This window comes from Mobula hypostoma, chromosome 16, assembly GCF_963921235.1.
Source record: "Mobula hypostoma chromosome 16, sMobHyp1.1, whole genome shotgun sequence".
Classification (NCBI taxonomy): domain Eukaryota; kingdom Metazoa; phylum Chordata; class Chondrichthyes; order Myliobatiformes; family Myliobatidae; genus Mobula; species Mobula hypostoma.
The window spans coordinates 30,802,230-30,825,217 of record NC_086112.1 but is presented as its reverse complement, the minus strand read 5'-3'; the positions used below and the strand labels follow the sequence as shown (position 1 = coordinate 30,825,217).

General features: G+C 37.1%; 1 protein-coding gene across 1 annotated transcript; it reads left to right on the top strand.

The window, feature by feature from the left end:
* Nucleotides 1-2,585: 2,585 nt before the first annotated feature.
* LOC134357311 (protein-lysine 6-oxidase-like) lies at nucleotides 2,586-20,035 on the top strand. Its single transcript, XM_063068709.1, has 7 exons — nucleotides 2,586-3,567; nucleotides 3,704-3,812; nucleotides 4,642-4,779; nucleotides 12,451-12,607; nucleotides 14,642-14,737; nucleotides 14,822-14,937; nucleotides 17,081-20,035. Exons 1-7 carry the CDS (start codon nucleotides 2,871-2,873, stop codon nucleotides 17,085-17,087), a joined length of 1,320 nt encoding a protein of 439 aa, XP_062924779.1. The 5' UTR covers nucleotides 2,586-2,870; the 3' UTR covers nucleotides 17,088-20,035.
* The last annotated feature ends 2,953 nt before the right edge of the window (nucleotides 20,036-22,988 follow it).

Sequence of the window (22,988 nt, the reverse complement as noted above, 5' to 3'; positions counted from 1 at the left end):
GTATAGAATAATGAGAGTTAGATGTGCAAGTTTTAAGATTAATTTTCTGAACTATAATGCAATTTCAATTCACTGTTTTTACCTAAACAATGTTTTCAGCTCATCATTCCAAGCTTGTTGTGAACCCTCTGGTTAACACAAGGAATCACCAGCGTACTATCTCATAAAGTGAAAGCAGCATTAATGGATTTATCCAGTGGGATTTATTTCCTTCCACTGAACAGATGGTCGGAGTGGTGTGCCCATCTAACAACACTAGATGGCACAGTGGACTACACAGCTAAACAACATTTTAAAATTATCAGCTATGGCAATTGAGCCACAATCAACACCCAAAGATGGTGAATGACGTGTCATTAGTTAAAAGCAGATATTGCAATGTTAACCCGCAAAAATATCTGCAGACAGACCTCTCCATCTCACCAAACACTGAAATCCTTACAAATGTTTCCAGGGTGTACAAACCCTATTGCCTAATTTGGATAACTCACTTGCCAAAATGTTGCAATTCCTTTGGAAACTGTACAAGGAGCAACCAGAAGAAAACTCAATAACAGTTCTTCCTGCTTGTCCTCATGTTCATTATGATTTTTCAGAACTTTTTATACTTCCAAAAGCAATTGGTGACTTGCAGTATACAAACTTGTTAAACTGTACAATTATCATTGAAGTAAGAAATTAGATATTTTAAGATAAAATTTTTTTAATATAAGCAGGTCTATGAAATGCAGACGTCCTAGCAAAGCATTATGGAAATTGGATAGGCGAGGACCTCACTGCAAATGGCAACACTCAGCCAAGAAAAGAGAATGTGGAAATGCAGTGAAGCTTTCAGTAACTGGGAATGATAGTGGTTGGAGCTGGCTTCATATTTTTTTTATTCAAACGATGTCAGCCAATTGTTGATAAAGTTAACATGGAGATCAGTTTTCCCAAGAAAAGAACAGAAAAGCTATAGGCCAGGCAACATCTGCAGAAACAACTTCTTCCAAATATTGATGTTTCCGGCTACAACTAAGCATGAGCTGTTCCCAAGATTCTGTCCTTATTTCAGGGTTCAGGGTTTTGGTATCTGCAGCATTTAGATCTCATACTTCACTGAATAATTATTGACAGTGCTTTAGGATAGTGATTTGAAATGTGGGTTCAACACACCAACAGATGTGCATAATCATGGTTGAATAAGAGATTGTTTTGTGCAAAGTTCAGAGAATCATGGTAAACATTTAGTACATCAAATACAAAAAAAAACTTGAAATCCCTCCAAGTGACATGGACTTGCCTATCCAAAAACTTCCAGACCAAGGAAATGCTGGTATCTCCATAAACTTTCATTCCTTATTTTAAACCAAACACATTTTCCTTTACATGAGACAGCACCAATGATCCAAACCCACACTTTATAATTTTCGAAAAAGATTAGTGAGGGGGTCTTTAACTGAATTACAGTATGCAGTTCATGACGTGAGACACAAATATCGAACTATTTGGCGTTTTCCAACGTTGTTGTTTGTTCTGTTATTTTAGACATAAACAGTAAGCAATTATATTCCATAACTGCTCATTTGCAGAAAGCAGGCACTCCCTTCAAAAACATCCAGTTTCTAAAACTGGGGAACAACATTTATGGAATTTTCTTAGGTGCCCACATCTGAAAATGACAAATTTCACCAAAAAGCAAAGCAGCACATAATTTTCTAACAAATTTAAGCAGTTGTATTCATAAGCCTACATGAAAGATTAAACCTTTCTTCACCCATCACAATTTACAGATTTGTGTACTTTCTGAACAAATAGATCTCGGCAAACTTTTAATTCGATATTAAGTTCCTCATAATCGTAAGAGCCAGACATCAGTGGAAACTGATGGGTGGTTGTTTGTTTCGACTGTAATTTCTTTATGATTTCTTTGCTCGGGGAAAAAACTAGATTGGGCGAAAAAAATAATATGGATTCATCTACTCCAATCAATGTCAAAAACAGTTTTAAGACATATCTGCATATACCAAAGGATCGTTTGATTTGCATGGTCTTAAATTGCGTGTGCGTGTAATGCACGTTTACAGTCAGTGTATGGGAATGGGAACATTAGTTGCCTATAAGGAGAAAGCCAGCGGACATCATCGAAGCACTTTTCCGTGATCAAACTTTCAATTATAAAACACTTTCAACTTTGGGGAACGCGGGGGTTGATTTAAAATAGGGCGCAGAAACCACAATGCGACCACATATTGTTTCCCGTCTCTAATTTTCTCTGGCTGCTGTTCTGCTTTCTGATGGCAAAAGAACATAACATGGCACAAGCAGCAATCAATCCTCACACACAGCCGTACTGAGGCACCCGCTTAACTCCCTCAAACCTCCGCGCCATGTGTTATTAATGCTGTTCCTCGCGATGATCTAATTTTTTCTCTCTCTCTCTGTGCATATTTTGGCACAACCCACAGGTTAACTGGCGAGCCGCAAATCTAACGGATGGGTGTCTGGGGCCATGAAATTCCTTCGTGTCGGCTCGAGTGGAGGAAGGGAGTAGAATGGAGAAGGACTGTCAGACTGCACGTTCCTAGGCATTACGTGAACAAATAGCGAGTAGCCTGGGAGCAGGTTGTGTAACTTTGCTAATGTGCGAGCAACTTTAAAATCCCTTCCACCTCCACTCGAGACAGTTTTAGGAAAATGAGAAGCACTCTGTACAGCTGCAACTTTTGACAACCCAGCTTTTGAATATTATTTTGTATATACACACACACATAATATTTTGAACTATTAAGTTGACTTTTACATTTTAAATATATTTGATGGAAATAGTATTTTTTTTAAAAAAACAAATTTTCTAAGGAATTACACTTCTTCCCTCGTTGAGTTCAACGATGAATTACCAGACGTCGATATATTTAGTTAAGTTTTTTGGCCTTTATTTGACTTGCCTGCTTGTAGAAGTGAATGGGCAACGGAGGTTCTCCCGTTGGGGCCAACGGATTCAGTGGGAAAATAACGGGCGCGTTTACAGCTTGATGAGCCTGGGCACCGAGAACCAGCCGCCTCAGGACTCACGCGGGAGCAACTCCTTCGTCTTGCTGAGTGACACCAATAGCACAGCGGACAGCGGCGCCAGGCGGAGACCCTCTTCCTCAGCTCGCTCGCCCCACACTCCCTCCGGAGCCCGAGCAGCAAGACGCCAGGAAGGCTCGCTTTCAGCACAAGCACAGCAACGCCCGTCTGGTGCGAGGCGGACAGGAGCCAGTCAGTGGTCGCAGGGCACGAGTAGCAATAACCCGGGACCTTCCGGATCTCGGGGAAACTCGGAGCCCACTGGAGCCAGGTCCAGAGAGGAGCCGCGGCAGAACAATGCGAACCAAAACATTAGAGACACCCCGGCTACCCAACGGAACGCATCGAGCCTGGACAGTCGCGGGATTGGCAATGAGGATATCATGGTCGGGGATGATCCCTATAACCCCTACAAGCGCACGGACGACAACCCCTACTACAATTACTATGATACATATGACAGGCCCAGGCCTCAACCCCGCAGACCCGGCTATGGTACCAGGTACTTCCAACATGGTAAGCCTGTTACTTAAAATATATATTGAATGCATGTTTTTGAAACAAATTCTGTTTAGGAGCAAGCAATTGATTAGAAACAAACATGTTTTTGTTTGACTAATGCGAATTCGTGCACTAATTTTTCAATTTGTAGGTTTACCAGATTTAATCGCAGATCCATACTACATTCAAGCCTCAACGTACGTTCAGAAGATGCACATGTACAATCTCAGATGTGCTGCAGAGGAAAATTGTTTGGCAAGGTACAGTCTACATAATCAGAACCAGGTGCTATTCATTCTTGCTTCGTTACATGAACTCGTTTTTCTTCATTCCTGCCACAGCGACCCCGAAGGTATTTACAACTCAGGATGTTAGAGCATGCACTTCTTTACCCGGTCCCCATCTAGATTTGCATAGATGATATTAAAAAGATTACACATATGATAATTAAAATACACTTTGTAAAATTGCCCGAGAGTTGTTAGTAAAGCCGCCAATGCTGCACTGTGCCAGGACTGTAACGTGGATATGAAGTGATTCTGTAGTGTAAGTTTGGATAAAGAATCCAGAGCCAACGGTCAAGAATAAATGTTTTTGGCACCATAGATACAGTGTAGGAGAAATGCAACGGTACAGAAATCACTACGAATTACAACTGTCTCCACTGCCAGAATTGGACTGGTTTCTGAGAAATATCATCTCCATCTTGGGATTCATGTTGGGGCTGCGTTTCCCTGCTCCTTTGTGCAAATTTATTTGAACAATATCCCATTTTTATCAAATGTTTTCAAATAGTATGTCTAAAACTCAAAATGGATTTAGAATATTTCTTCTTTCTTTCTAAATTACAAACATGAAAGTTGGAGTTAATAAAGAATGGGGATTTGCGTGGTTTTAAACAATAACACAAAACTTTTTAAAACGGACTGTAGATTCTAATTGTGAATATGCTAGGCTTTCTCCTGTAGAAGCACTTGCATTAGACTCATCAATGACATTACTCGGTTTAACAGCAATTTTAAGGTGCACAAGGTTCAGAATTTTAAATGTATTATGATGGCCCTCTTTGTCTCCACTGTTGTGTTGCAGTTCAGCCTATGGCTCCGGTGTTAGGGACTATGATATGAGGGTTCTACTTAGATTCCCTCAGAGAGTGAAGAACCAAGGCACAGCAGACTTCCTTCCAAGTCGACCTCGTTACTCCTGGGAGTGGCACAGTTGTCATCGGTGAGTGGAAACTCTGACATTTAACTTTGCTTACTTAATCTCACCTTTCTAATTGTGAGGCAGTTATCTGCTCCATTGTACATCCCCCGTCTCTTCAGTCTTGCTCTTACTTCAGTTGCTCTCTTGCAACTCAGTCTTTCACTTGCATCTTTGATGGAGCTGGCCACAAATCTGAAGAGCATGCAGATAATTCTCTGGAAGTACCTAATGAGGTGGAGGCACTTAACCTTTAAGGCATAAGATTGCCAAAGTCAATCATTTTTCAGACTACAAAAAATGCTGAGCTTAACCAAATGCCCAAACTGCAGACTTCAGTATGAAGCTCTTACTGGCACTGAGGACACAGGACAGTAGAGTATTAATTCAATGTTGGTGAACAGGATTGTATGCAAGAAAAAATCCCTCAAATCATGGTTTCTTGTTTGAAAAGTGCAAAGGCACTGGCAAGTATTTAAAGTTCTCATGATTAAGAGATCAAGATAAAAATAGATGTGACACTTTATCATTATTGGAAGTTCCATCTGTTTGATTTTCCTGTCATTTTTATTTTATATTACTTGGTGTTATTAACTGCATTTGCTTGTTTCTTGGGTACCTTTGTAAGTGAAAGTATCAGATGGCTTTTTCCATCTGGGCCATTCTCACAAAGATACCTAATAACAAAGCATCAAACTGACACAGATCACTGCAAACTTTTGAGGACTCATTTTTTTTTTGGTTCGGAATGCTATTGTTTGCATGACTTTATTTTTTTTCCCCCTTGCACATCGAGTGTTGGTCTTTTATTTTTACTCTTTTTGTTTATTTAATTGGGTTCTCTTGGGTTTCTTGTTTTGTGGCTACCTATGAACAAGCAAATCTCAAGGTTGTATAATTTATACATTCTTTGATAACAAATGTACTTGAAAGCTTCGTAAATATAGTCTTCAAAAATCTAATTATCTCATGGAAGTAGAATTCCCCATTCCTGACTTCATTTGCTACCAGTCAAGGAAAACACCTGACAACCAATAATGGTGACACCATGAAGCTAACTGAGTAATTAATCGTACTGCAAAGTTGTTACAGACAGAAAAGCAGGAAGAAAATAAAACCACAACTTAAGAGCGGCACAGTAGCTTAGCGATTAGTGTAATGCTATTGCTTTGCAAGTGACCCAGGTTCTCCGCGGATATCCGCCCAGAATTTGTAGGTTCTCCCCATGACTGTACGAGTTTCCACTGGATCCTTCATTTTCGTCCCACATTCCAAAAAAAATTACAGATTAGTAGATCATTGGTCACATGGGTGTAATCGGGCGGTGTGCGCTTGTTGGTCTGGAAGGCCCTGTTATTATGCTGTATCCCTTAATAAAATAATACAATATTTAGCTATTCTTATAGTATTTTAAAAAATAGAAAATAAAAATTGGCACATCTGGCGATGCAGTATCACAAAAAGTAAATATAAAAATAATATAACCTCTTTTATATTTGGGGAAAAATATTTGAGGGAATAGTAATACAGGTCAATGTATTTACCAAGTGGAAACAATAACTTAGGCTTTCTCCACCTTCCTTTGTAGTCCTATTGGAGAATCTCAGCCTGAAACCTCGATTGTTTATTCCTTTCCACGGATGCAGACTGACCTGCTGAGTTTCTCAAGCATTTTGTTATGTGTAACTCTGGATTTCCAGCATCTGTAGAATCTCTTGTGTTTACAATAACTCAATATGTCTTTAAAAACACATTTAGACTTCATATAACAATGTGTTTACATTTTCAGGGTAAATATCTGAAATGTTCATTAATTCACTTTAATTGTGATGTGATTCAAAGGTTCATTTATTATCAAAGTACACAGCTCTGAAATTCCTCTTCTCAGCTGATGCAGTGTTTAAGCTTGTGGAGAAATGACAAATCTTTGACACTGGCCTCTGGGTTTCCATGTTATAGCATGTGACAAAGTCCTGAATTTCCTATCACTTTTATAGTTTAGACCATCAAACACTGATGGCTTAGTCATCAATACAACAGCAAAATATTTCTTTATGTTTCTAATTCTTAAAGACACATCCAGCAGAAACCTCTCGGGGGGAGAGTGGTTTTTAGATTTGCTGCTCAGTTATTTCACATTGCCTAGTTACTGAGCTTTGACATTGAATGTATAGTGCATAACTTGCTTCAGGAATATTGATGGATCTATGCTATCATTAAAGTAAAAAAAAAACAACTTGAGGTTGTAACCAGCAGAAAAGACAAGAGCAATCAAGTATATGCAACACATTTGGACTTCCAGAACGCCTTTGATAAGCTGACCATCTATAGATTATCAAACAAATTGGAGTACATTAGGAGTAATATAATGGGGTGGAGTGAGGATTTGGTGACTAGCAAAAAATAATAGCAATTAAATGGTCAGGCTTGGCTCCGGATGATATGACCAGGGGGTCTAGCCAGGATCAGTGCTCACACAGAGATTCAAATGTATTACATCAAAGTTTGCTGATTAGTTGCAGTGTGGGTTGTGAAAATGATGTAGAGACAAATAAACTCTTCTCGGGCTTCCAGACAGGTACAGGTATTGATTATAACTGATGTTTCAATGACAAACTGCCATCTTCATCAGGAATGATGCCTGGGTATGTCTAGTCTAGAGGTATGTTTACCCCTGTAGGCCATCCTTCCTGATTGGAGGCATGTATGGAAAGGCTAGGTGAACAGGCAATGAATGGAATGTAGTGTAGAAAAATTGGCAATCATCCATTTGTTAGGAGTAATAGAGAAAAGGTGGAGTTTAGTTTTGAGAGACTGGAAGTTGTTGGTGTACAAGGGAACCTGATGGTCCATGTAAATAGGTCACCAATTGTTAATGTACAGGAACCAAGGAAGGTAAATGGTGTGTTCACTTTTATTGCTTGAGGATTTGAGTATAAGGCAAAGTGATACCTAGCCACTAATACATAGACTTCTGGTGAGGCATCACCTGAAATGCTGGAGAAAACTCTGGTCCGTACTCATGGGGAGGGATATATTTGCATAGAAGAGTGCAGCAAAGATTGGTCAGGTTGAATTGTAGTTTTGTGTGTTTGCTGTATGAGGAGTGATTAAGCTGTCTGGGCCTGATACTGAATAAAGTTTGGAAGAATGAAAGGAGCCTGATGTGGTATATGTACAGTGAATACTTCAAGGTGCAAGGACCCCAGTCTTAAAATGATGGGTTGTCATTCAGGACAGGTAACAAGAAATTCCTTCCCAGAATGTAGGGATTCTTTAGAACTCATCACTTCAGATGCTTGCAGAGGTTAAACCACTGAGTATACTCGACAGAGAGGAAGAGACTATTCGACGTTTATGGAATCAAGAGATTTGGGGATAGTTCAGGAAATGGTGCTGAGGTAGATTAGTTATGAATTTATTGAATGATGGAACGGGTACAAAGTCTTGAAAGGCCTACACTCACATATACAGTATTTCTTAAGTTGTGTATTTTTTTGCTGTCTCAAAGTAGTTTTTCACAGAAATACCAACTTGAGATCGTATTAAAGGTGGTTGTTTTATTTTAAATGGTCATGTACTTTACTCTTTGAAAAGATGTGGTAGAGATATAGAAATCAAACAGTATCTACATTAATGATTGAAGATTTATCTCATGGATATTGGAAAAAAGCATCAAGTACAAAGCTGGACTTTCTCTAAGCTTTTATTTCTCTTGATTATATATATTTTTATTTTATTTAGAGATTCAGTGCAGAATAGCCCTTCGAGCTGCACTGCCCAGCAACCCCCAGGTTAACCCGAGCTTAATCATGGGACCACTTACAATAACCAATTAACCTACTAATCAGTACATCTTTGGACTTTGGGAGGAAACCCACACATTCCATGGGGAGGACATACAGACTCCTTTCAGATGATGTTGGAATTGAACTCTGATGCCCCAAGCTACAATAGTGTCGTACTAACTGCTATGCTACTGTGGTGGCCATTGGTCTTCCGTTGTTAACTTAAGTTGGGAAACCTTGGTACACTATAAAAAAAATTCAACCATTGTTAATGGCTGAATAAGGAGACAAAGAAACAATAAAGAAAAGAATTGGTTAACAAATGAGTAAAATGTATATAATCAGTCACTGGCTATGGAGTTGTATGTGTACTTGTGGCTTAGAATTTTAATAAGCTGATGGACAAAAGCCTTCTATGGGGAGAAAAAAATAGGGTCCCATATAGTTCTTAAATATATAATTAAAATAAAATATTCCATGTGTGGGAACACTGGGAGATTAATTGTTCTGTAATAAAATTTCAACATTTAACGTTATAGCTTTTTGGATATAGTACTAGTTGGCACCTGAAATGGAAATAAAAAGTTATTCAGCAAAGATGAATTGATTGCTTTTGGCAATGATGACAGAGGGTATTAATGTGTTGAGGGTTTTACTATGTCAGCAGATTGTTCTGATAGAAGTTGGAACCAATTCATTTGTATTCCTTTTCCAGCTTCATAGTCCATAGGCCATTTTCAGGTCATTGCCACACTGATTAGATTCACAAGTGTTTTGGGTGGTTCTGCATCCAAGTTCCAAATAATGTCCATAAGAGAATTATTCAGTTTCTACCCTCTGATTGCTCACAGAAACTGACTTGTTAAGATCCCAGTTGCAAGAAGATGAAATCTGCATCACATCACTTGATAGCAATGTACACTGGCACTTCAATATTTGATCCAAATGAGACAAAAACAAATGCATTACATTATAACTTTTATCAGATATTTTTGTATTATTCAATGAACATCTAAATTCTTTATTCAGATAGCTGGTTTCAGCATTCTAGGATTGATTTTATCACAGAAAACTCAAAATTGTGATCATCAAATGTAGCGGAAAGACTACTTTATGTCTCTGATGTTGACTGGACTTTCTCTCCACAATGGTTGTTCATCAGTCATTTTTACCAGTGCTGTAAATGGACAGAATGTAGGGGTTAAATATCTAGGGAGGATTTCATTAGAAATAACAAAAACAGTAAGTGCAGGGAGTCAGCAAATATTTAACAGGTGAAGTTGCACCAGTGAGCTGAGAGAGAAAGGCAGCATTTTTAAGGTTGCACAACTTGATACATTGATCCTCTTCCTTACCACATGGACACCACTTGATCTATAAGTTATTTCCAGAATTTTTTGGATCTCCTGCTCTGCAGCTTTCAGATTTTGGAGATAATTTGTCCATAGATGAGTGTCAATGAAGGTAGTTTTACTTGGCAGAAAGTGGCGAAAGGAATTATGATCAACAAATTCAAAGGCTGCAAGGAGATCATTGAGGACAAAGGTGGCCTCTGTGAAGTGACTACAGTCACATACAATGTGGCTTTAACTTTAGGAGGGAAAGATAGATCTGATAGATGAAATTCATGTGGAAAACTGAGAAATTTAAATGTGAAGGCGAGAGGATACACTCAAAATCTAAGAGAGGAAAGGAACAGTGAGAATGTTGTAGTTAATATAGGGCGGGAATTTTGAGGCTTTTCCATGGCAGTGTATCAAGAGATGGGACAGTATACCTCTAAGTTGGCAACAATGCGCCCAGGGCAGAAGACTGTTTAATCACTGGATGGGTGAGTTAGTCAGTTTTATAGATTTGATAGATTAGCATAGCCTTAAAGCAGGAGAGGGAATCATGTGACAAAAGCGCAATCAGGGATTCGATAGAATGTTCTCTGAGCATGATAAACAATAAAAGTAGGGTGGAGTGAAGCACAGAAATGAATGGTGTTTATCTCTTTGACAAATAAATCATCATCTCTGCCTAATTGTTGGGAATGGAAGTGGTTTATCAATTCAAAATCCTCACTGGGTGATTGATCTTGATCAGAAGAGATGAATGCAGTTAAGCCATTTTCAGTGAAAGCTGGGTTCACTGGTCAAATGCCAGGTACTTTCAAGTTTGAAATTAAGAGCTGAGGGCACTGCATTTGACAGAATGACTGGAATAGGAGATCATTATTGGTTCATAACTTGTTATATAATAAGTGCATATTCTTAGTCTATGAATTGTATGCATGGAGGAGATTATTATGAAGATCACTCTAAGAGGACCACAACCTTGTCTTTGGGTTTGGAGACTTGTCTGCCTCAATGACCCAGAGAGCTATGTCATCTGGAGTCAGGACCTTGTGCTTTAGCTCTTGGTAGGGTCACCCATGCCAAACAGGTCAGACTAAGAGGAGTCCACCGGTCCTCCAGGTTCGGGGTTCAGCTCAGGGCTAACAACCCTGACTGGTCAAAAAAACGATTGTTATGGAAACAGCAATGAAGAACCCTTCTGTACAGACAGAGATGGAGAACCTTTACTGTTGCCCCAAATGCCAACGGTGTAATGGACAGTAAGTATATATTTAGTTTTCCATATGATCACCCAAAATTAGGACCTTTTATAAGGATTAATTCCTATTGTTTGTGCTGATAGTGTGCATTTTGTTGTTCTATTTCCTGCATCACAATAGTGCCTTCACTTTAATGGTACTTATTGCCTGAAAAAAATTGTGACTCCCTGAAGTCATGGAATATAAATGCAATTCTTTCTTTCATACAAAAAATATTGTATTAAAGAAAAAACTGTAAAGATTCAATTTTATAATCAAGTTGCTAAATTACTTGGGTAATGAATATGTTCAACCAATTACCAGTTGTTCAGTTGGCAAGCTATCTAGCCAAAGTAAATAATGAAACTTTCCTTTCATAATTTAGTCTAGCATACCCAAGTGACTTTACTTGCCATATCACCATTTCAAATCTCCCATGCTGCTTATCATTGTTGTTTTGCTTTACATTAATCCTAATGTTAACTTACTTTCTCTGTATAGTCTTTGAATTCAATATACCATAATTACAGAGCTAACTTCCAACAGCAAGTTTACTTTAGTCAGCTGGATGACTGATTTGCAAATATATCCATTAGTTTAAGAGTCTCCAAAGCATAAAAAAATTCTCCAAGATACAATACTGTCCATAAGTTGTAGCCACATATATATTTAGGGAGCCTAAGACTTCTGCACAGTACTGTAGTAATTTTTATATATTGAACTGTACTTCTGGGGCTGCAAAAAATTAATTTCATGACATATGTGAGTGATGATATGGGTCACTGCTGTGGACTGAGAGTGGGAAGAGGGCAGGGAGAGGGGAAGGAGCAGGAAGCACCAGAGAGACCTTTTGTAACGATCAATAAACCAATTGTTTGCAATCAAATGACCTTGCCTTGTGTCTCCGGGCTGGGTGTGTAATCACTCCCCCCCCCCCACCCCATGACACGGCACTCCTTTTCTGCCACCTGCCCCACAGACCTCCCATGGTGCTCCATCCTGACCATTCTCAACATCCTTTGTGTCCTCCAGATTTACAAACTTACTCTTTGCTCCATGTTGACAAATACAGCACTGTGCAAAAATCTTAGGCACCATAGCTATACATAAGTGTTTTTGCACAGTACTCTAGTTTTTTTTCCACACTTAGCAGGCTCTTTCCATAGTAGCCCAAGCACTGAGAGCGTGGGCTAGGTTGACAGAGCTGAAGATCAGGGAGTTCAAAAATACCAAACAACACTCAAATTCAGAGTTCTGGCAAGCTTCCTGTTATAACAAATTCATTTTTACCACAAGCACAGTAACAGTAAAGTAAACTCCATATTATAGGCATTACCACAGCATGGACGAATTTAGCCGTTATGATCTCCTGGATGCCACCACCCATAGAAAAGTTGCTGAAGGTCATAAAGCGAGCTTTTGCCTGGAGGACACCACCTGTGACTATGGCTACTACCGAAGATATGCTTGCACAGCACATTCGCAGGTATGTGAAAAATAAGTTAGTCATATTGATCTGCTTAGAATTGTTTATAATGCATGAAGGAGATTAATTAGGTCATATGCTGACACCTTCAGATGACTCTATGCATTGCCTGTATAGTCAAAGAAAACCAAGCTGTGCGTGCTTAGTGGAGCTGAGCCATCATAGACATTGGGTGGGTGGCCTGCTTCTGAACCATAACAATTCCATTCCATTTCCAGACCTTGTTTTGCACAGCTAGCCCACATAGAATGAATTATGATATAAATGTACAAGATGTAGTAAAAAGCTCAAATGAATGGCGAGTAATACTTAACTCATAGGAGAAAAAGAGAGAGAAAACATTTGTGACTCATTGAGATTTTATCTGTAAAATTATGAATTTTATCTGTAAAATTCCTTCAGACTAAATTGCAAGTGAAAAGTTCAAGGACATATTTAGTGGCACAGAGGTGAAGGTTACACGTGGGAATTTCTTAAGGAATTGTTGAATGTAATGTGTATTGTCAGGAAAATGGGACCCTGTCTTAGAAAGTGTTTCATTACGTGCATGGAGTGGTAAGAAATTGAGTAGAAATTTAAGAAAAACTGTAAACATGGAAGAACTCAGGCAGCAAGCAACAAGGATTTGCAAGAAATCCAGGAATTGAGGGGCAGGGGTGCAAGTGGTTGTAACTGATTCTGGTGTCCTTTGCTTTTGAATTGCTTTACAATGCTGAAAGTTTAGCTTTTCTTAAAATGGGCAATTTTCACTCAATTACTTTTGTTGCTGTTTAGGTTTTTAATGATCACCCTTCATTTCATGTGTTAACACTTGATTAATTATTATATAGTCTTAGATATTTAAGAGAACTTAATTTTTTAAATGTAGGTAGAATTTCTAGTTCTAATAATAGTGCAGACCAGCACTTTCAAAATGCTGACCTGCACAGATGTCTGGATGTTGAAAAAGCATCCTATATATATCAGGCTAACTTTTACTGAAGCGATTACCCCACTTAAAATTTAAGCTCGCACTACTTTGCCAAATCATAAACTTTTCGCCTTCTGCAAAGGATCTCGGTCAGCAGAACCTGATTCTACATTTACTGTTTCGAGTAGCCTGAGATGTTCAAAACCCATTGTTTTATTGGTTTACATTTGCAATAATTTTGCTGGCGATGGTACTTCCTTCTTGAGTGTGGAAGATCTGAATCAAGTCAGGCTTATTGAGAATATAAAGAATGCTTTTAGCTTTAAAACAGAACTGAACAGTGTAAGAAACCATTTAGTTTCATTTATAGAAATGTGGGAGGAAGTTAAGCTGAACAAACATGGCTGTTAACACCAGCAAACATGCTTCTTGTTATCACAGACAGCATTGCTAGTATATGTGGTAAGTAAAAAAGGCTTCTGGTAGAAATACACTACCTTTCTTATTTAACAACTCTTGTTGCCAACTATGAATTGCCTTAACTGTGGATGTTTCTAAAACTATAATATGGTATCTATGTAATAACTTTTAGAGTGCATATCTAGATATTTCATATCACCATTGAAGCAAAAAGTCCCATTCAACATAGCATTCATCAGGGTTAAAGATCAAATGATGACATTAAGCTTGTATCAAAATAATTTAAAAAATAAAACCACTGCTCTCTGTAAGTTCCTTCCTGACTATCTGAGGTCTGTTTATTAGGAAGAATGGGAGTTCGGTTGTTGTTACTAGATTAGAAGCTATTAATTCAAAAGGTAACACATTTAGAATAAAACTGTCAATCAAAAATTCTAATGAGAGCTGTCAGATTGTTGTGATTGTTAATGAAATATTGTAGAACTGTTGATTTAATCATCTAACTCTCTGAAGCTGAACTAAATAACCAGACTGATTTGATATTAGAGATAAATATCAAAGTATAATCTTCACAAAACAGTTTTGGCCTTAAAATGTAATTTTTTAATGAAAGAGTCCAGTAAACCAAATGTAAGATTTATTTCTAATTCTGTTATACATTTTGTATATGAGTTTTCTAACTTTGTTGACTGAATTGCTTGTAGGGATTGAGCCCAGGATGTTATGATACCTACAATGCTGACATTGACTGTCAGTGGATTGATATTACTGATGTTAAGCCTGGAAACTATATATTGAAAGTAAGTGTTATTAAACAGTTATCTGCTTAAAAAAAAAATCACATACAGGGAATTGTTACTGACCTGTTTCCTTCTCGTTTACAGGTTGCAGTAAATCCTAGCTATTTGGTTCCAGAATCAGATTACGGTAATAATGTTGTTCGCTGTGACCTTCGTTATACAGGCCACCATGCATATGTCTCAGGCTGTAGGATTTCACAGTAAGTGCATGTGAACTTATCATGGATGATCAAAGAAAATGTTCTGTACATACAAAGTATTGAAGTTGGTATCAAGTGTGAAATTACATCTTGCAACTTTAAAATGACACAATGAATACGGATGTGCAAATATTACATCAGCATAAGTGATCCCTGCTTTTGTGAATTAACATAGACAGTAATGACAGTCTTCATACATCAGTGTAGTAGGGTTCCAAATCAATTTTTCTGTGAAAATATAAAGCTAACAATAACAAAACAAGTAAAACAGGTTGTAGTAGTTCAGAAATGTTTCTGAAGTTGTCATTGTAAGTTATACAATAGTAAATCATCAAAATATTCAATGAGAGCTGCAAATTAGAACCATATGTATTAAATATTAGTTACATGTATTTTTTTGGATTAGTCTTAATAAATGAGAAAATATTACAAACAAGTTTTACCAGAAACATATTGCACATTCCTGTAATGTAGCCTAGAAAGCATTTGCAATATATCACTGACTTGGCAATCGTTATTTTTCTGTCAGTTCTTTCCTGGCAAGACTGCAATTGTGAGCAAGTCTAATGCTTCAGAATAACACTTATTAGAAAGAAAGCAAACCAGTTGGAGCACTCGACTGAGAACAATGAAAAGCTCTGACATTTTGTTCTCTCTGGTGACTTTTTATCACATTTTTGAATCCTGATAACAAAATTAAGAAATAAATTCACAATTTTGGTATCAACTGAACTCTATATCACTGTAACTGATTTCTAAATTTTCTTTCTATCCTGTCTCTTAGGTCAGGGAGAGACAAGGCTATTCCATTTACTTGTTTGAGAGCCAATATGGTTGGTAAAAGTAATGCTGTGCTCCCATTTCTCCCCAGCTGCTATTGTTGAGATTTTTCCTTCATCTCCATCAGTTCCATTTACTTTTCTGTATCCAAGGGTGCTGATGTTGCAATTTGAAATACTTATTCTTTTTAAAAGATGATCAAGATAATATCTTCTTTATGGAAGGTCCAAATATTCAGACAGTCAAAATACATTTATGGTACTAGTTGAAGTTAATGGCCCAAACAGAAACAAGAGAAAATTTGCAGATGCTGGAAATCCAAGCAACACACACAAAATGCTGGAGGAACTCAGCAGGCCCAGGCAGCACCTATGGAAAAACAGTACAGTTGACCTTTCGGATGGAGACCCTTCATGAAGCTAATAGCCAATATCTTTCTCCCCAGTGTAGGAGAGTCCAAAATTAGAGTGCATAAGTTTGAAATAAGAGGAGGATTATTTAAAAGGATCGGGGGGGGCAACTTTTTAGAGACTATGGTGAGTAAATGAAACAAGATGTCAGAGGAAGTGAGAGAGGTGGTTTGTAAATTTGAAAAGTAGGGGTGGGGTGATTAAGCATGGAGATGTAGGATAAAGAAGTTGACATAAGCATCTTACCATTTTCTCTGGTTTCAGCCCCAGTGCTGATATGGCCAGCACTGTCTGATCCCTGTAGGCATCAGGATTTGCAGCTGCTTACTGCCCTTCCCAATCAGTGCCTGATGTATTAAATAATGTGTTGTCCTTGTAACAGTGTGACGGACAACATTGAGCAGTACGTTTGGGTTTTGCAGGGTAGAAACACAGAAGTCTGGAATGCACTACCACTCTTGCTGCATCTAGTCAGCAGCTGATCCGTTTTTAAAAAAAAGTTTTTATTTAGAGATAAAGCACAGTTTAGGCTCTTCTGACCCAGAAGCCTGCACCACCCATTTAGACCCATATCACCAACTGACCTGCTAACCCATACATCTTTGGAATGTGCGAGCAAACCAGAGCACCCAGAGGACACCCAGTTGGTCACAGAGCGAATGTACTAACTCCTGAAAGACACTGGCAGAACACGAGCCCAGTCACTGGCACTGTAATAGCATTATGCTAACCGCCATACCACCCTGCTGCCTCAAAGAATTTGGGTTCTGAGTTCTTCACATTTGTTTAGCTGTCAGCGTGTTCTACTCCATTGTTTTTTGTCCCTACCTCCCTGCTTGGCAGATTTTGATTCTTTGTAATAATGAAAGTTTTCCTTATATGAACTTCATACTTGGAATGTGTTTAGGTTGGAACCAAGTTCATCCGTAATCAAATTTCCCTTTCCTTTTCAGATATTAACTTCACAAAGAGCTAGATATGTTAAAGAATGGATTGAATCAATAACATTTCCAAGTCACAAAGCAAATCAAACTTCAGTCTCTTGTATGGCACCATTTCAACTTAAACAACCCAAAACAGGTATTATTTGCTGAAGATGTTGAAATCTATGAGAATGAGTATTTCCATCTTAAAACCCACAACACTGTGTTGGGGCTTTGGAACCCATCATTACTATTGCAGTGGAATTTATTTACTTTAGCTCGTTCATTATACTGTAGATTGGTATTGTGAAGGCACTGGTACAGTTTTATCCACTCTGCCTAAATACATCACCTATGACAAAGAACTACAGTAGGTATAATGCCACATAGTATTTTATTAGTGAATGAGTTAAGAAAAGTTTGGTGTGGTTAGACTATTGTTATAGCATTTTATTATAAAAATTTATTAAGAACATGATTATACTAACTCAATCACCTCAAGAAAAGTTACTTTCTGACCTGAAGGGCACAGCATCCAGATAACCACTGAAAAGAAATTCATGGGATTAGGTTTGTTTCATCAAAAAAAAACAGAAGAATTAAAACACATATGCCTTTGAATATATTTAACAGCACTTCAATTACATTCCATGTGCTCACCTGAACAGTGAATCCTTTGTTAAAGGATGACAATTGTGACTGTACACACTTGGCTATACCAGTTGTAATCTCAGTTGAAACTAAAGTTATTATTGTTTTGTCATTGTGTATTTATGCAGCAAAGAGGTGTGGTAAACATTCATGCACTTAAGCTCATCAGCAGAGATCCTATTAATATATAAATCACTATCTCATTCAAAATAATACATTATTGTACATCACTTCATTCAAATGGTTAAGGCTACCTCTGACTTTTTGTAAATTGGAGCCTGATCTTTTAATGACAATACCCCCAGTCACTGGGTGATATTTATTCCGGTGGAATAAATGTTAAAAGTCATTTCATTCTTTTGTTCTACATTAAAGAGCAGAATTATAAATTCATATTCTAAAATCTATGATATCAAATTATGTAAATATGAATATAAGAGTTTATGAATGAAACCGCTCACGATTAAAGGCCTATTTCTGAGACTGATGAATAAAGATAGTTTGATTGAATAACAACTGTAACTGTGAAGATATTTCACTGTTGAAGAATATTCTAATAACATTTTCTTTGAAATACAGTGTACACAAAGTAATAATAATGAAAATGAAATGTAATTATCAATTTGATGTAAATTTTCATTTTACATTTAGTGCAGTTTTTGCTCACTGAAACAAATCCACAAATATGAATAAACTCTTCTCGGCATCCAGCCGGGTACAGATATTGATTATAACCAAACTCTACCGTCTCCTTCAGGGAAGCCCAAGAAGAGTTTATTCGTCATATATGCCAGGAAAGCACTAGATGTTTTTTTCAGATCCACAAACAATTTGAACTTCTATTTATCAAAATATTGATTATTATTTATAAGTGAAGAAAAACATCAAGGACTTAAATAAAACAGTATCATAAATATTTAAGTTCACAAATAAAAAATTAGATTTTTGCCAAAGTCGAGGCCTTCATTCTGGAAAAAATAAAAGATTAAAACAAAGTGGTTTCATTTCTAGAATTGACTTCTGCAGTATAATCCCTTTTTAGGATTTCCACTGACTTTGTGTGAATTTAAGATTTAAATTAGAAATAATATTTATAAAATGGCACAATAGTATAAATGCATTGGTCACTTATGTACATTGACAATTCGGACATATCCAGCTGTTTCCATATAGGCACTAGGAAATATTAGGACAACTTCAATGTTTATAATCAATAACTTTTGCAGAAGTGAGTTACTTGCATTCTCCAATTTTAGTATGAACAATCTAGCAGATGTCATAGCAGGAGGCCAGTACTGGACACATGGAGGAATATGGCACACAATAAAAATACGAAGTTACTTGGTACTGTAAAGAAAGTGACTCATAAAATTTATTCAGTTTCTAATTTTAAAGCTTGTCTTTGGTTTGTCACCTAAATTATAGTGATCCCTCCCTCTTTAAATTATTGTGTAAATAATGTACAGTTATTGGATAAGCTGCAGCTTATGTGACTTATCTTTGACAATGGTGACCTAACACCATCATTCGCTGCAGTGTTGCCAGAATTGGATTACTGATCATATAGGACTTGAATTTTTCTGTTTTTATTTCTGCTTTAGTTCAGTTCTTTATTTGTTCTAGTAGTTTTGGTAAAAAAATGGTTATTTTTACTAAACTAAAGAAAACCAATAAGATGCATCAATTTTCAATCACTTTGTGCACAATTAAATCAAAAATAACAAGGAATCAGTAGGCTGATGTGCTGTCTCTCTGCATGGATTCTTCAAGCTATAGGGTGATGCTGATTTTTGATTTAAAATGAATTTGTCCAGATTTTAGAGGGATGTGTGTGTGTGTGGGATCCCTTCAGGTGATAGACACACTGATAAAGGATGGCCTTAACTCTGGTCTTTCAAGGAGCCAGTAAATTTTTATCATTCCTGCTGGTGTTTTATTCAACATGCATAAAAACTCAAGTGAGCCTATTTTGTAATCTGCCGGGTACAACATCTGATCGGTTTTCTTTTACCAAGGCAGTCAGCTACTTGGTTGAATACTAGGAACTTTTCACAAAACTTCAGTCTCTGGAGCAAAATCCCCTGATTGAACAAAATCTTTAATTTATCTAACATAATTAAGAACATCACTGGGTCCCTGTGATACCATTTTACCTACTTGTCCCCTTTTAACTATTTTCATCTCACTGGCCAATGCATGCTACATGCAACACTCTGATAGCAACATGTATAGTCTGCACAGCTGCCATTTATTTAGTATTTTATTGGCTTAGAATATAAAAAGTGATAATTTACAGGTAGGTTTTTAGGAGTGTGTATATATATATATATATATATATATATATATATAAAAAATTAAAATATTAAATTTTATATATTAAAATTGAAAAATTCAAGCCCTATGTATATAGCGCATATCACAATAACACAAACTGTTAGAACAGTCTGCTTAGTAGGGCCTGTAAAGTACTAACAGTATTGATTCACGCACATCAAAACTTTGAGATGAATTGTAGGTCTTTGTCCCGATATATCTGTGCCAGCTCATTTATCCGGTTTCTAGTTAGACAATGCCATTGAATCTGCTTCCACTACCACTGAGGAAGTGCATTTAGACAACAACTTGCTGCGTAAAATAAATTTCCCTTTGGTTCTTACACCAATCAACTTAAATTAACCAGCCTTTCAAACAATAAAATAGTTTTTCCTCAATTTTTCTGTCTGAGGTACCCTATAATTTTGAGTATCTCCAATAAATCTCCCTTTAATCTCCTCTGCCCCATACTTTCCCAACTATGCATTCAACTGAAGCATCAAACATTACCAGATGTGAGAATACATCTGCACTGCGCCACATCCAGGGACTGACATTATTCCTTTGTAAAATGCAGCATCAAGAATTGGAAACAGTATAGGCAATGTCTAACAAATGATTGTAGGGAATTAACACAGTTCTGGTTTCAAATTTATATATTTTTTAAGTATTCCACAAAAAACATTATTTGGATTATATACTTGACACTCGCTTGACATTTTTTTAAACACTGTAATTAAGATTTAAAGGCAATCTGAATACTCATTCCATGACTGACTTTGGTGTCAGTAGGCACCTTTAGAGCCCAACAAGTATGACCTGCCTAAAGCTTGCCAGGTGGCTGGCAGGTTGTAAAAGAGGCCCAGTTATTAAAGTTGGTTGACGCCTTGCACAAAGATAGGTTGGAAAATCACAATCCATCTTTATTGCATTTAGTCCAGGAATTTAAAGTACTTTTAATCAGATAGAAGATGAGCAAGCTTCAAATTGGTCAGAGATTTCAGCACAATTTCCACATCTAGACTGTTGGATGAAACAACACAAGAGTTATTAGCAATCCAATAAACAATATTCATTTCACAGCTAACTAAAATAGTCTATTCCAATCAAACAATCATTTTCACTAGCATCATCAATGCACAGTGGGGTTGGCAAGCAGTCGTATCACAATTGCCTGTAAAATACTGAAAACGACTCTGAAGCAGAGAAATTGTCATCATCTTCCTGTTCTTAATCTGAATCATGCAGTTTAGGCTTAATTTTGTCCAGCTAAAATGGTGTCAAAGTTACTGGACAAAACCCAACATTTTGTTTTAAAATCATGAATTAAAGATGTATTTTTCCTCTCTTAGTGTGCTGATAGTGGAAAAAAAGGTATAGTTATCAATGTTAGGCTTACTCCAGAGGCGCTTGCTCATAGCTGAAGTGTAATATCAATTATGGAAGAGAACACCGCTTCAAGTGGGGGTAAAATAAACATACATGTGTAACAAAAGTTATATTTATTGGCTATAGGGAAATGTTTTTTTTTCATAAGAAGTGCTAGCATGAAGGCAAAAGAAATTAGGTTAGCCAAAAATTAATCATAGACTGCAGGTTTCCTCTAAGTAAAAGAACATGCTGAAATGGGTTTTATTCTTGGTTGATTTTCTATAAATGTTATGCATCTTGCCACAAAAGGTGCATTTCAATCTTAAATTTCATTCAAAATATAGAGAAAATGCTGTTGCTGGAAACATGCTCAGTAATAAATAACAATGTAATTCCACTAAGGTTCCAAACCTGTTTTGGTGCATCTCACTATATGTATCTGCTTTGTACTGAATTTCATAACTTTTAGCTGCAGGTAACTTTCATGTTTAGAACTTAGTGTATCTCTACTTGAACCTTGTAGTTACTGTATAGAAATAATTTGTAGATGGTAGACATGTAATGGTCATTGCTATTTCATAACCCAAGTTATTTGCCAATATCAGATTGTGAGATCTTAATTTGAATAAAAACATTTTCAACATGTGATTCTGCTTTATGATTTCACCCACCCATTCATTTTAAGATATACTGCATTAAACTAGGTAAGTGATTGAAATAAAATCTTTACAAATGTCATGTTTCGTATTCAGTCAGGTGCAGCAGAGAAAGCAACAAATGACATTGTGACAGTAACTGTCCATCATATCGACAGTGCAATCTATAATTCATCTTGACTTCAAAAGTTTGTGTCCATACGGCATAGAAGCAGAATTAGGCCACTTGGTCCGTTGAGTCTGCTCTGCCATTCCATCATGGCTGATTTATTATCTCTCTCAAACTCATTCTCCTGTCTTCTTCCTGTAACCTTTGATGCCTTGACTAATCAGGAACATATCAACCTCTGATTTAAATATACCCAAAGATTTATCCTCTAAAGCTGTCTGTGGCAATGAATACCACAGATTTGCTACCCTCCGGCAAAATACATTTTTCCTCATCTCTGTTCTAAATGAACTTCCTTGCGGGCCGAGGCTGTGCTCTCTGGTCCCAGACTCCCACAAAATAAGTGTCCTTTTACTGCTGTAATACCTATTTCACTCTTTTTTTGCCACAGAAAGTCAGAGAGCATTCCTATTTGTGGGGTACAGGGTTGTGGAGGGAAGTAGTAGTGGTGGTGCATGATCATTTGGATTCTTATTTTGTTATATCACCTTTTGCTAGAGCTTCTTGTCAAAGCATCACATTTCAATTTGTGCTGGTACCTTCTTTTTAGAATGGTCTTTAAGGAACACACATTATTTGAACTATATTCAGAATCAGAATGAGAAGCAGGTTTAATATCACCGGCATATGTCGTGAAATTTGTTAACTTAGTGGCAGCAGTGTAATGCAATACAGGTGAATAAAGAGAAAAAAAATAAGTAAACCAATTACAGTAAATTATTTTTTTTAGATTATGAGGACACAGCCCTCTTTTATTGTCATTTAGTAATGCATGCAT

Coding starts and splice junctions, on each gene's coding strand:
- LOC134357311 (XM_063068709.1), top strand. CDS start 2,871: ATGAATTACCAGACGTCGATATATTTAGTTAAGTTTTTTGGCCTTTAT. Junction 4,780..12,450: donor GAGTGGCACAGTTGTCATCG/GTGAGTGGAAAC, acceptor TCCATATTATAG/GCATTACCACAGCATGGACG. Junction 12,608..14,641: donor CTTGCACAGCACATTCGCAG/GTATGTGAAAAA, acceptor AATTGCTTGTAG/GGATTGAGCCCAGGATGTTA.